General features: G+C 43.3%; 1 protein-coding gene across 1 annotated transcript in view; it reads left to right on the top strand.

The window, feature by feature from the left end:
- LOC138261642 (clathrin coat assembly protein AP180-like) overlaps nucleotides 1–13,704 on the top strand; it is a 349,054-nt gene that overhangs the window by 160,944 nt on the left and 174,406 nt on the right. The window contains exons 5-9 of the mRNA XM_069210792.1: nucleotides 11,359–11,466; nucleotides 11,946–12,209; nucleotides 12,404–12,481; nucleotides 12,597–12,668; nucleotides 13,172–13,255. Of these exons, the coding sequence (XP_069066893.1) occupies nucleotides 11,359–11,466; nucleotides 11,946–12,209; nucleotides 12,404–12,481; nucleotides 12,597–12,668; nucleotides 13,172–13,255 (606 nt within the window). The remainder of the gene's footprint in view (nucleotides 1–11,358; nucleotides 11,467–11,945; nucleotides 12,210–12,403; nucleotides 12,482–12,596; nucleotides 12,669–13,171; nucleotides 13,256–13,704) is intronic.

The raw sequence follows: 13,704 nt of genomic DNA, 5'->3' as shown, positions 1-13,704 counted from the left end.
ACTGTATATTGAACGGGGAACTGGATTGCCTCCCACCGAAGCTGGGGACTAAGCCTTTGATGGTGAAATCTCTTGCGAAAGTGATGACTCATTTAGGGTTTTGGGACATTTGGAGGGAGCTGCACCCCGAGAGCAGGGAATACACTTGTCATTCCAGAACACATACTACACATACCCGATTGGATGGGTTTCTGCTGGGCGGTCTTAATAGCTCGCAGGTGCTGGATGTTACACAAATAGGTAGGTTCTTATCTGATCATGTACCAGTGCTGATGCAATTACAGTGGGAGGCAGCTACCTCCTGTTTAGCGCGTAGTTGGTGTTTGCCTGCGGACTTCCTCACTGATGTGGGGTGTCTGGAAAGGGTGGCTGAGGCCATCAAAGGGTACATGGATTTGAATTGGAACACAACACTGTCTAGGGGCCTGGAGTGGGAGGCTATGAAGGCAGTAGTATGGGGGGGTGTAAAGGTGCGGCGTACGCAGACAAATGGAGCAGGAACTTACAGATCTGGAGGAGAAATTAGGGAACTTGCAGCAGCGGTTACCGGACATGAGAATGGCTGAAAGGGAGGAACTTAGGTTATACAAGAGGTTAAAAATTGTTGGGATACCCTGAGTTGGGTCTCTCTTATAGGATACAGGCAGTGACTGCACCGGGAGGGGGATAAATCTGGCAAACTTTTGCCATGGATTCTGAATCAGGATGTGGTGGCTCCTCCCATTTTGCACATTAGGAATACTAGAGGCGAATGCTCAAGAAGCGCACTGACATTTTACAGGTTTTGGTTGAGCATTTGCAAGGGTTGTCGAGGGCTAATGCTGCACCCCCAGAGGATGGTATGGGAGGATTTCTGAAGCAGATGTGGCTTCCGCGCTTGGAATTAGAGAGTAGGGATGGTCTGGAGACTGCGATTACTGTGGAGGAGGTGAGTGAGGCACTTGCTGCAATGACCAAGTCTAAGTCCCCGGGTGGTGATGGTTTTCCTGTTGAGTTGTATCAAACGTTTTCCTTGTCTCTGAGGGAGAAGCTCCTAGAGGTGTTTGAGGAAGCCCGAGTGCGTGGCATGTTGCTAGAAACTATGCGTCAAGGCATTGTGTGCTTGATACTCAAGCCGGGAGGGGATCCTGGTGACCCCTCCTCGTATCGCCCGCTTACCATGTTCTATAGCGATGTTAAGATACTTTGTAAGATTTTGGCCCCTCGGCTCCGCGGGGTGATTCAGGGTTTGGTGCACGAGGATTATTGTGGGTTTATCCTGGTCGTAGCATGTCCTATAACTTGCGCCTTTTGACACGTGTTCTGCACAAGACTGAAGGTGAGGAAACTGAATTGGTGCTACTGTCCTTGGATCTAGAGAAAGCCTTTGATACAGTCGACTGGGGCTATCTCTTAGATGTTTTGCAGGGCATGGGGTTTGGCCCCGGTTTCTGCGCTTGGGTGCGGTTACTATACACCCCCCCGCACAAGTACGGGTGGTGGGAGAGCTATCGGACTCCTGGGAGATCGGTAGGGTCACGAGACAGGGATGCCTACTTTTGCCTCTCCTTTTTGCTCTGGTGGTGGAGCCACTAGTGATCTGGCTTCGAGAGGAGCTAGGACTGAGGGGTATCCAAGTGGAGCGGACCAAACGTGGTTTCTCTGTACGCAGATGATGCACTGGTTTATCTTCGAGAACCTCATGTCTCGGTGCCTATGCTGCTGCAGAGGTTGGATGTTTTTGGGGTCGTCTCTGGTCTCAAAGTAAATAGGAAAAAATCACTCCTGTTCCCCGTGGCGTTCCGCATGCTGATTTACCTAGGGCAGGACTCAGATGGGAAGTTGAGCTTCAGGTATCTGGGCATATGTTTTACTCAATCTATGGCTGCGCATTATAAGCATAATGTCGAGTGAGTAGTTGCCGACCTGGAAAGTTCGATATTATTCTGGAACAGATTACCTCTTTCCATAATGGACAGGGCCGCTGTGGCAAAGATAGTGTTCTTGCCGCGGTGTCTATACCTGGTCCAGAACACTATATCCGTTGGCTGCCCGGCTCTTCCATTGCCTGGATAGTCTGCTGATCTCTTTGATGTGAGTTGGGTGGCGAAGTAGGGTGCCTCTACCGGTGTTGCAGAGGGATCTTGAGGGGGGAGGGCTGGCGATTCCTAATATCAGACACTATTATTACACAGCACACTTTCAATATGCTGCCAAGTGGATGACGGATACTGATCTCTGTGAGAAAAGGTTGTTTACAGGAATGTTGGATGGGTGGACCTTTGTGCATATATTGATGTCGGGGACAGATCTGACCCCTCTGCTCCCTACTTGGTCAATACCACTGCTGGAATCTGGGAGCAGGCAGTTAAACATGTACTCCAATGAGCCCCCTTTGACAGAGAGCTGAAAATGTGGGATTTGGCACCCTTTCGGGACATGGAAAAGTTGATGTTTGTGGAGGCTTGGAGACTGGGAGGATGTGAGGTGGCTGGGGATCTTTACCCCAATGGAGAGTTTATCTCTTTCACTGAAGCTAAGGATTTTTTTGGCCTGGGCCCTGGTCAATTCTTGCAGTACGCAAAAATGGAAAGTGTGGCACATGAGATATGGAGTGGTTTTCCGGTAGCCCCTAAGACCTCTGTGGTGTTGAATAGCTTGATTAACTGGGGGGTGCAAACACACTTGATTACCCGGTTTTATAAAGCCCTTGTGAGGATCAACCAGGTGTGATAAGTGTGGGGCGTGGGAGTATGACCTGGGGGAACACATAGCGGATGCAGATTTGGCTTTGTCTCTGGTACGTATGGTGTCATGTAATATTAGGTTTAAGTTGTTACATTTTAACTGTGTACACAGAACGTATCTCACACCCAGTCGACTAAACAAGATTGACCCGAGCCACAGAGCAGGATGCCCTAGTTGTGGTACATTTGGTGCTTCCTTCCTACATCTGGCCTGGACTTGCAGGACAGTATATGACTTCTGGCAGGAAGTGGCAGTGAAAGTTGAGGAGGTTACGGGACTGGGGTTGGAGGAAATGCTGATGACCTGTTTCTTGGGAGTGGTGCAGAAACAACGTGGCAGGAGCATTCCATATAAACTGGCACAGTTAGCGCTGGTGTTGGCTAGGCGCAGGATAGCAATTGGTTGGATGAACACCCAGAATCCATTGATCTCCAGTTGGATACAGGATTTAATGGAATGGGGTGCAGCCGAGGAACAGCATATGCCCCTGACACCGGGGGGATGAGAGGGCACTCACTGATGTAGCGGCTTGGGAAACCTTACTGGAACGGTTTACTGGTGTGGAGAACTTAAGCTCTGTAGGTAGTACGGAGGATGAGGGGGTGAGGATACAGATTGAACCTTCTGAGCAGGTGACGACCAACTATTGTTTCAACATGTTTCTGTTTTCTACAAGCTATGTGATGTCTAGTCTCATGATGATTTGGGCTGGGATGGCAGGGTGGAGGGCAATATTAGTACAGTGGTTTTAACTGTCTCATTGCTTGGACTTTGTTGAATAATACCCTTTGCTACTGTGATATAATGATAATGTTATGTCTTGCTATAACCTGCACTGCATTGTATGTTATTGTTGGTTATAGTTTGTAACTAAAAAAAAAAAAAAATAGAATTTAAAAAAAAGTTACAAAGTGAAAACACAACGCAAACCTCCCACACAAATTTAGCAAAATAGAGTAAAATTGAATAAATTGACATCGAAAGAAATAAAATCCAATCAGAACTGGAGATGCGCACTTTCAAAGATTTAAGATAAATATAGCACCTCAAAGCACCACTTCAACTTATCTTGTTATGTGAGAACGGTTGAAAGTCACAAGTTCAGGCCGACCATGATGAAGTGTGGGCCGGATACAAGAAACCGGTTAGTCCTGCCAAAAAGGTTATCTTCCACAATCCAGAGCAAAGAATTAGATACACGGAGGAGGCTGTAAGGAGCAGGGATAGTGTTGCCAATAGTCATCACTGCAGCATGAAGAGCTGGACAAGTGTAGCATAAGGCCATCGCTGTAGCAAGACAATTCATCGCGGATGGTCAATTTTTGAGCTTGGTGTTGGTGGTCACTGTGTGCTGTCAATGCTGTAGTTCTAAGTGCAGATCTCATGTTGCCGGTCGTCACTGGTGGTTGCTGTAATGTGGAAAGTCAGACTCATCAGAGCATCGCATTGGCAGGCGGCATAATCTTTGTGTGAATTGGCCTATTCGCTGTTGTGAAGAGCCCAAACTTAAGAATTTCTCCTTTTCTTCTCAGAGAAGCTCAACTTATACAGCACCAAAGGTCCAGGACCTGGAAGGCACTTCTTTGGGGGTCAAGGAATGTACTCCAGCAGAGGGAAGCAGAGCTCAGGCAGATCCAGTTGCAGATCCACAGCATCAGGCCAACTGGAAAGATGCAGGGAGACCTCTGGAACTTGTTGTGTCTGTGAGAAACTGGCACCTTGTTGTAGTATTTCCCCCCCCCACACACACACACTTTGTGCCTTGTTTCTAAATGCAACTAGGACTGGAATGTACTGGGATCCTGCTAACCAGGTTCCCAGTGCCAGTGTTATTTCCCTAAAACAATGTAAAAGTAATTGGATACACCTTTAGCTATCACTACAAGTCCCTCGTGAAAGTTACGTAAGTACCCAGGGCATGGGGTACTATGGGTAAGCCCCTGAGGGCAGCAGCACTGATTGTGCCACACTCTAGGGCCATGCATCCAGATGCACCCAGCCCTGCCATAGCAGGCTGAGTGTTCTGGTGCAAACCTAACACACAAAAGTCGACTTGCACACTACCTGTGTGCCCTGTCCCCCATACACTACATTTACTATGGGTAAGATACTCCTCCAGCAGGCCTTACAGCCCTAAGGTAGGGTGCTCCATATTATATGTGAGTGCATAGCTTCATGAGCAATATGCCCCCACGTATCCATGCCAAACCTGGGGCATAGTGAGTGAACAGTGTAGCCATTTTAGTGTATGTGCTGAACACCGGTCAACATGAGTTTCCCAGCTACATAATGGCTACTCTGAACCCTGAGTTGTTGGTATCAAGCATCTCAGAATGATCAATCTAAACTGGTACCAGTATTGGATTTATGATAAAATGTACCCAGGGGTCACCTTAGAGGTGCCCCCTGCAAATGTTAACTATCTTGGCATGGCTGCTGACTGGTTTCATCCAACCTACCACTTCCTGACAGTCACTATACAAACCAGGGGGAGAGCCCTGTCTCTCTGGTTTGTAAGTCAATGCCCTTCCTGGCTGGATGAGCTAACACCCCCTCCCACAGGAATGTGCACAGCCCTGGCAGTGAGCTTCAAAGGGCTACCGCCCTTGAAACATGATCCCTAGGCCTGCTGCTAGCAGCAGAATTGCTCCACCTTTGCAAACCCCCACTATTGGAGGTAGCAAAGGTGGAAAACCACACAAAGGGTAGGAGTGGCAGCCTCACCTAGCATGCACTACCCCTAAGATGTTGCCTGCAAAGTGGACCCTCAAATTAAGTTTCCTCCATCTTGAAATAGAGGAAAATAGCCAATCAGGTTTAGGGAAGTGACCCTTCCCACAGGAAGTGGTCACTAAATTAGGTAGAGCCACCCATAGATAAGTATCCCATTGGACATTGCCAGGTTCCCCCTAATATGCCCACTAAATTCAGTATTTATTGGGCATCCCTAGACCAAGAAATCAGATTTAAAAGGATAAAGAAGATCAGCACCAAAGAAGATCCAAAGCAAGAGAACTGTGGACCTACTGCAGAAGAAAAGGTGCCAAACCTTACCTGCTGCACCCAGAACCAGAAAATCAATGCTGCAGAGGACCTGGACACAGGAGTGACCCTAGGAAACCCATGGGACCACCAGGCTTCAAGTATCATCCCAGATCTCCCTTCTGAGTGGAGGCACCGCTCACCAACCAACCAAGAACCAAAAAGCCTGTAAGGGTCACTTCACTGACCAGCCGATGTCTCTGCAACCGGAAATTGCAGCCGGACCAGGTGACACACAGACCTCCCTGACGCAACCTACACGTGTGCCAAGTTTGGTGGCACTTCGTCCTCCAGTGGCAGAGTTATGCCAATACCCTGGGTACTGGTCCGCTGACGTCGGACAACCAGAAGACCAGCTCCCTCTGAGCTAAAAAAAAAAAAAAAAAAGATCAGGAGGACGCCCCAGTTGAGGGAATTCCAGAACACCCCAGACATTCTGCCTGAGTGACCCCGTTGTCCTGTAAGTAGCCCTCAGAAACTCACCTCCAGCTCCAAAGGACTCCACTGCGCATAGCTCCTAGATCTCCAACTTGCCCTGCATCTGGCCGCCTTGTGTCCTGCAATGAGGAACCAGCTGTGCTCCACGGGTCCCCGACCCCTTGCGACCTTGAAAGCCCAAGGGGACCCCAGGGCACCACCTTTAAGTTTGCAAATCATCTAATTTTCCAGGTGGCCCTTTGCCTATGCCAAGAGACTTTCCAGCTCTGCTCCCGCCGGAACCGGGATGCGACCGAGGCCCTCCAGCTGGGACTAGATGCCCACCGACTGCATCGACCATCCTGCAAAAGAAGTGACTGGTAACTCAGCTGTACGATGTTTGAATGCATTTTTTAAAATGACTGCCTATTGATTCCTATGGTGCGTAATTATGCAAAAAAAAAAAACGAACTTTATTAAACTTTGAAAAATCATAACTCAAAAAGTACTAAACTTATCTTAACCATTTTGGTCTTAAACATTATATAAAAGTCTGAAGCATTTTTATAAAGTCTCGTCTCAAGTTATTCATTGAGTGTGTGTGCTGCATGATTGATTTTGTGAGTACAACAAATGCTTAGCACATCTGGATTAGCCTAACTGCTCGACCTGCTACCTTAAAAATTGGAGCATTAGGTAGTCTAATTTTTAACCTCGGAAACCAATGTGTGATTGTCTTGACTCCCTGCACAGTGTGCCTAGTTTTACACAGTGCATAGAGTGCCAGCCTCTTACAGTGTCCCTCTATCTCATAATAAGAGGCCAGCTAACATGCACCTGGAGTCATTCAAACAGCCTGGGATGAAGGGAGCAGGTCCACTCTTCCTTTTCAGTCAGAAGGGCAGACCTCAAGCACACAGTGGAGGCCTAGGGCAGCTGGGCAGGCCTTCTTCTGTAGTGTCCATACAGCCATGAGTGTACTGAAGAGTGGTCCTGAGTGTCCAATTTTCATACCTTTTGCTAATTTTGAAATGGGAGAAGCTTCTGGAGTTTTCCTTCCCGTAAAGGTGTTAAGAATTTCCTGGTCCTAGTCTGTCAGCAGTTGAAATAAGCTAGTGAGAATTTTTTTGTCTGATAGCTGAGGCAGTTTATTTAAAGTGCAAGTTGGTCTGTGCATTGCTTTGCACTCCACCCTGCCATGGATGGCCTATCCTGGCAACGCCCAAGCCCTCTATTGTCTCTACTGTCTGGGAGGAATGTGCAAAGGTTTACTGCCAATTACACCTAGATATGCAACCCAGGAAGCAGGCTGCAGGCAACAAATGGTTAGGGCAAGAAAATGCTGGCTTTTTGAAAAGTTGAATTTTCAGAATCATGACTTAAAATCCTACTTTATCCTTAAAGAGGGATTTAAATCACAATTCTCCAGATAGTAAACATGACATTCCTGCCTGCCCCAAGCAAAAGCTATTAAATGTAATAAGGCAACCCAGTGTGATCGTATGGGAGAGGTAGGCCTCACAGTAGTGAAAAAACAAATTTGTGAGTTTTTCACTAACAGGACATGTAAAACTTGAAAATACATGTCCAACTTTTTAAATACAATGCACCCTACCCTATGGGCTATTTAGGGCCGACCCTAGTCGGTGACATTTGTGTATTCAGAATTGTCTTTTATGTTGGAAAAATGTTGATTTGGCCAAGTTGAAATGGCAGTTTGAAACTGCACACCGGCCTGAGACATGTTTTAAAGGGCTACTTAAGTAGGTGGCACAGTAAGTTCTGTAGGTCCACTAGTAGTATTTAATTTATAGGGCCTGGATACCTACACTCCTACTTTATGAGTGGCGCGTATGTACATTAAATGTGCCAATTGGATGTAAGCCAATTTTACCATGTTTAAAGGAGAGAGCACACAGGCACTTCAGCACTGGTTACCAGTGATAAAAAGCAGAGAGCCCTAAAAGACGAAAAAAATGGGTTGAGAAAACAGAAGGCGTGAAGTCAAAACGTTTGGTGGTGACCCTGCGGAAAGGACCAGGACCAACAGACCCTTTAAGTGTCAACACCTGCTCTCCCCACATACTCTTATTTTTGATTTTTGGTTTGTTGTATAATCCTTTTAAACCAAAATAAAAATAAGTTTAGATAGCTAAAGGGTGTGTTCCCCGTTGTGTGTTATTTTTAAACAATCACTTTGAAATCCATTGTTAAAATTCAGCGACAAACACTTCTGAGTAATTTGTCTCATTGTTTCCTAATATTTAAAATGTGATCCAAGTTAGATTTGATTTGCAGATATTACTTTGACTGGTGTAGGCCGATACTTATGAAACAAGCAATTCTTTGTGGAATTTGTCTCCGATCTCTTAAATTAAAGTTTCCTGGCAATAGATCATCAGTGAATGATAGCCAAGCTTTTATCCTGTTCTTGGAATAAGGCGATTCCAAAGGAGTTTACTGTTGAAATGCCTACATTCTTCTCTCCTACCTACTTATGCATTTTCTGTTTTTACATTGGATATAGTCCAGAATGTCTTCCTTATGCATATGTCGTGTTCCCTCCTTTTGGAAATTTATGCTATTTACAGCATTCTATCTGTTGTACAAATGGAAATTAATATATACTGCACTTGTCTTTAGTTTATTATTCCTGGGTTTTGGCTATTGATATAATTCTGGATCCTCCAACTTCATTTCGGGATACTCCAATTTCCCATTTGAACTTACCTTTCTAAACTTTGTGTTGGCTACACTGATTTTGCAGCTGACCCAGGAATCTTTTCTAGAGACTTGCCACTAATGCTCTGTTGATATTGATTGATACAAGCCTCAAGCTAGTGTGGCCGACAGACTCACTCCTACATTGTTGTTTTGGCATCTTTGCTGGGTTAAGCATGGTTTACTGATTTAGGAGTGTTAGCGTAGCAGCCAAAACGTGATTCAGACACACAGTTCATCTCCTGTCTGTAAATGGGTATGTGGGACTGGGTAGATACTATCTAAAGAGGTATCCACTGCCCAAGCAGTTCAACCTTAAAATATACATAGATGTAGCTGCAACAAATACATATTGTTTGTGATTTTGTGCTTCAGTTAATACTTGAGTGCGTTCATGTTATTGTAGTATTGTTTTACTTGAGGTTTAAACCGATTGGAATAAAACACATGATAACAAAAATAGTCCAGTAATGAGAAAATTGTGTTCCAGAGACATGGAGCTAACTGGTCTGTCAGCTTTAGCCACTTTTTGTCAAAATGTCCATAGCTGCAGTAAATGTCAATGAACCTTTACTCATAAACGCCTTTTACGAACACACAATTTTATTTTTTTAAGCACAATTGCTATGAACACAAATGAGCATGGGTATTATTTGTTTATAGTTTTGCCCCATCCAGTTGGTTTTAGTTAAAAACATGTTTATTGCACTGAGATGTGGTATTGATTCTCAAGAAGATGTAAGATACAGCACTTGTTCACAAACCGCTTCTTTGACCTGAGCTGGCAATTACTTCACACTACATGGCTGGGCCCCTCCTGGAAAGATTTGTACACTTTTGTGAACAGCTGTCCCTCAGGTGATCTATTATCCAAATGTTGCTTTGAATTTTGTAAACATTTTTCCAAATAAGACCAGTGCCCTTGTCATTTACTCTTCTGCAGAACTTCAGTGGAAATTTACCGTAGAGGAATTGCAGTGCCTTTACCTTGGGGAAGTTTGTGTGTTTAATTTGTGTGGTGCTGAAGTTCAATTTCTTTTTTCAGGGCAACTGTCCTAAGCTGAATCAATAGACTTGCACTTTTTGTTCTTTATTATTTACGTATAACATCACACATGCAGCCCTATGTCTGTATGACATCACAGTTGCATGTAAGTTAGTGGCAATTAAATCATACCTTATTTTTGTATGGAACTCATCAAATTTTAAAGTTGTTCAAGAGTGCTATATCAAATTTGTCTCATGCTTAGTAGTGAGCAGGATGATTTTTATGAAGAGGAGGGGTATTTAGAGCAACAGGGAAATATTTGAAATCAGCTGCAGAATACTCCGGAGACAGAATCTGGAGTTAATTATGTCATTGATGGATTATGTCTTTACATATAATTGTCTGCCATCGGCATACAAGTGTACTGTGTCTCAAGAATCAAGTACAGTTTGGTTTTAGTTGGCAATTAAAAACAAATGGTGCTAAAATAGTCTTGGGGGAGACTGTATTAGAGGCAGTATGGTTCTCAATTTTTACTGCTTATTGGTGAACCAATGAATGATGTGGTTGCAGAAGCCCATTATGGATTCAAACAGACTCAACAGTTTATGATGATGTACAGTGTTGCATTACGCAGTAGGTATCATGGAAACATTTAAAGTAGCTCCCACTGTCCTGACCCCAGCTCTGGATTTGTATTTAGTTAGTAGCAAGGTGGTGATCTGGTCAGCTATTAAGGAATTAAGGAAAATACCTTGCAAGTACTGATCCCAAGATGTTAGGATTATTAAAAAAGGTGCAAGTTCAACTCGATGATATGCACTACAAAAATGCACTGAAGTAATTTTTTATTTTAGGCTGCTTTATCGTATTTGATAAAAATTGAATGTGTACCAACCACTGCAATAGGTTAACTCAAATACCTAAATTGTTTCTAAGTAGGGAGTTTAGACTAGTCAAAATAATACATTTGAACTTAGTTTCCATCTGTCCTGTGAGATTGTGTGCTTTTTATCTATCAATTTGTAAGATAAAATTAGTTACTTTGAACCATTGATCATTCTTAGCACATGAGATAAGAAAGGCAGCCTTGTGCAAAATCACTGCTGTTCATACAGGTTGTTTGACTAATATTGAACTTTTAGAATTTGATTGACATCTGGTGTGTAAAATGTTGTTAGTTCCATACAGTTTATTTGTAGTACCACATAAACATGCTTCTCTGACCTTATACAATGAGAACACTTACGTTTGTACATTGATGTAGTTCCTTTTCACAAATTAAATCAATGTAAAACTAATATACAATGATGAATATGAAAAGTGGAATTTATTTTCTTCAATGAACACGTCAATAGGTAACTCATGTTGTATAATGAAGATCAACTTGTTTTGATTCCTTTTCTATATTTTTGCTCTTTTTTCATCTTTTAATTTCTGTTATTTTAAAAACTGCACTCTAGATGCCTTTGCAGCTTCTCCTGGTGAAACCCCTGCAGCACCTGAAGGGGCAGCAGCACCAGCAACCCCCGTCCCTGTTGCAGCAGCTCTTGATGCATGTTCAGGAAATGGTGGGTTTTATGTTGGGAAGTTTTTTTTTCTCTTTGTTAGAGTCTTAGGTAGACACCTTTTAATTGATAATCACAGTTGTGAGTAGTTGTACAATGTCTGCCACTTGTATGCCCCTCATTTTGTTTACTTGATGTTGAATAGCTAAAAAATGATAAGGGTGGCTAATATGGCAGGACTTGAATTCTGTTTTTCTTTCACAGTCAGTCTGTTTCTTTAAAATTCGTTATTGAGAAGTTACAAGATTGGTGTGAGGTGTATAAATTAATGAGAAAATATTTGTGCATAATTGGAAAAGAGACATAGTTCTTATTGTCTCAAAATTTTAGACTGGCTTGTCGAGGGAGGTGTGATGAATGTTAGATTTGGGGAGTACATTTGTATTGTGTACTTGTACAACATATATTGGCCATAGTTGTGAATGGTCTCACTGATGTCCTGCTTACTGATCCTGTATATTCTTTACTTCCCTTTCTACAAGACCCCTTTGCCCCATCTGAAGGTAGTGCAGAGACTGCTTCTGAGCTGGACCTTTTTGCTATGAAGCCAACTGAGACCAGTGTTCCTGTAGTTACCCCTACAACTAGCACAGCCTCTCCGGCTCTTGCAACTACTCCTTCTCCTCCTCCTCCTCTTTTTCCTGCTGCAGCCACTACTGCTACTACTACTACTACCACAACCGCCACCACATCTGCCTCCACCACCACTTCCACCACCACTGCTCCTGCTCTAGATATATTTGGTGGTAAATTATTTTGCATAATTTCCATCTAGGTGATCTTAATTCTGGCTTGTCAAATTATTGTACCTTCTTCTTTAATTGCATGTGCATGTCTGTCGTGAAATACTTGAAGTGACAATGGCCACCATTTACATTTTCTAACCTCAGAATATTTGCTGAGCATTCTGAAAATAAACACATTATTGATCTTGTTGTAGATTTATTTGACTCTGTATCAGAAGTACCTACAGCTCCCAAGTCTGACACTGCACCTCACGTTGATCTACTTGATTCAGGTAACAAATCACACCCTCTCAGTTAAATGTTTCAATTGCATGGCTTGTATTTGCTGCTTTATCTCGCAAGAAATGAAACATTATTTGCCAATGATTTGCCCTTGTTTTTTGAAAGATGCTTTTTCATCTGCTTCCCATGGGGTTTCTCCTTTGGCTGAGAGTTCTCTCACTGCTGATCTGCTGTCCGGTGAGTGGTGGTTCTACATGTCACGTCATTTTCTTTCAAATACTATGATGGTTGTAGTATTGAAGAACTCCGCATTTAAAAAGTGTGAGCGCCAGATTGAAAACACACAGACCCTTTGTACTCTTGTAAACTTATTTTTAGCTTTAATTCATACCAGAAAAACGATTCAGTGTTTGAAGCCTAAGAGACACATTACACACTGCATAACGTCTCCCTAGTCTATTTTGCATTTATGTGCTTATGTGCCACTGCAATTAACTAATCCCGACATCACAAATAATTCCATGTATCCAGACTTTCGTCTGCACTACATTGATTGAAAAGGCAACTGGGGAATCGATATCACTGATCTCACTATTATTAAATGTTGACTTGTTTTGAGCTTCCTTTACTTTTAGTGTGTTGGTTGCAGCATTGTGATACACATTTTTATAAATAATATATAATCAAAGCAAAATATTTATATTCAGATTAATTTTCATCCCAATTTGTGTTTATTCTAGACGATACATTTGCAGCCCCCCCTCCTGTACCCACAGCTTCTCCTGCAAAAGTGGACTCTTCTGCTGTGATAGATTTATTTGGTGGTGGGTATGATTCCTTCATTGCTGCATACACTTGCTGTATCTCGTCTAATCAGTATGCATAAAACATGTGAATTCGCACTACTGTACTTAGTCTGTTTGGCCTATTTTTACTTGTGCAATTAACTATTTCCTAACATTTGGATTTTGTAAAGTGTTGTACATAACTGTGGCGTTGCCTCAGTGCTCATCAAGAGGGAATAAGCAGTGAATGGGAGCGGGCGATTTGTGCGAAAACAGAAGCATCCACTGCAATGTCCACTAATGCCCCCTTGGCAGTTGAGGGTGTGAAGTCTTAGTAGTGGGTCAGCAGTCAGTTAAATGAAGCTCCTACAGTGCCCACAAGGTCAAAAGTCAAAATTCATCTGACAAACGCTGGGTAGGAAGGACCTTTTTATCTCAGCCAGCTAATAATTTCATAATGACCAAGAACTCTGAAAACCATGATTGCA

The sequence above is a fragment of the Pleurodeles waltl genome, chromosome 10 (assembly GCF_031143425.1).
Source record: "Pleurodeles waltl isolate 20211129_DDA chromosome 10, aPleWal1.hap1.20221129, whole genome shotgun sequence".
Lineage (NCBI taxonomy): Eukaryota > Metazoa > Chordata > Amphibia > Caudata > Salamandridae > Pleurodeles > Pleurodeles waltl.
This window is presented reverse-complemented; position numbering and strand designations above follow the sequence as displayed.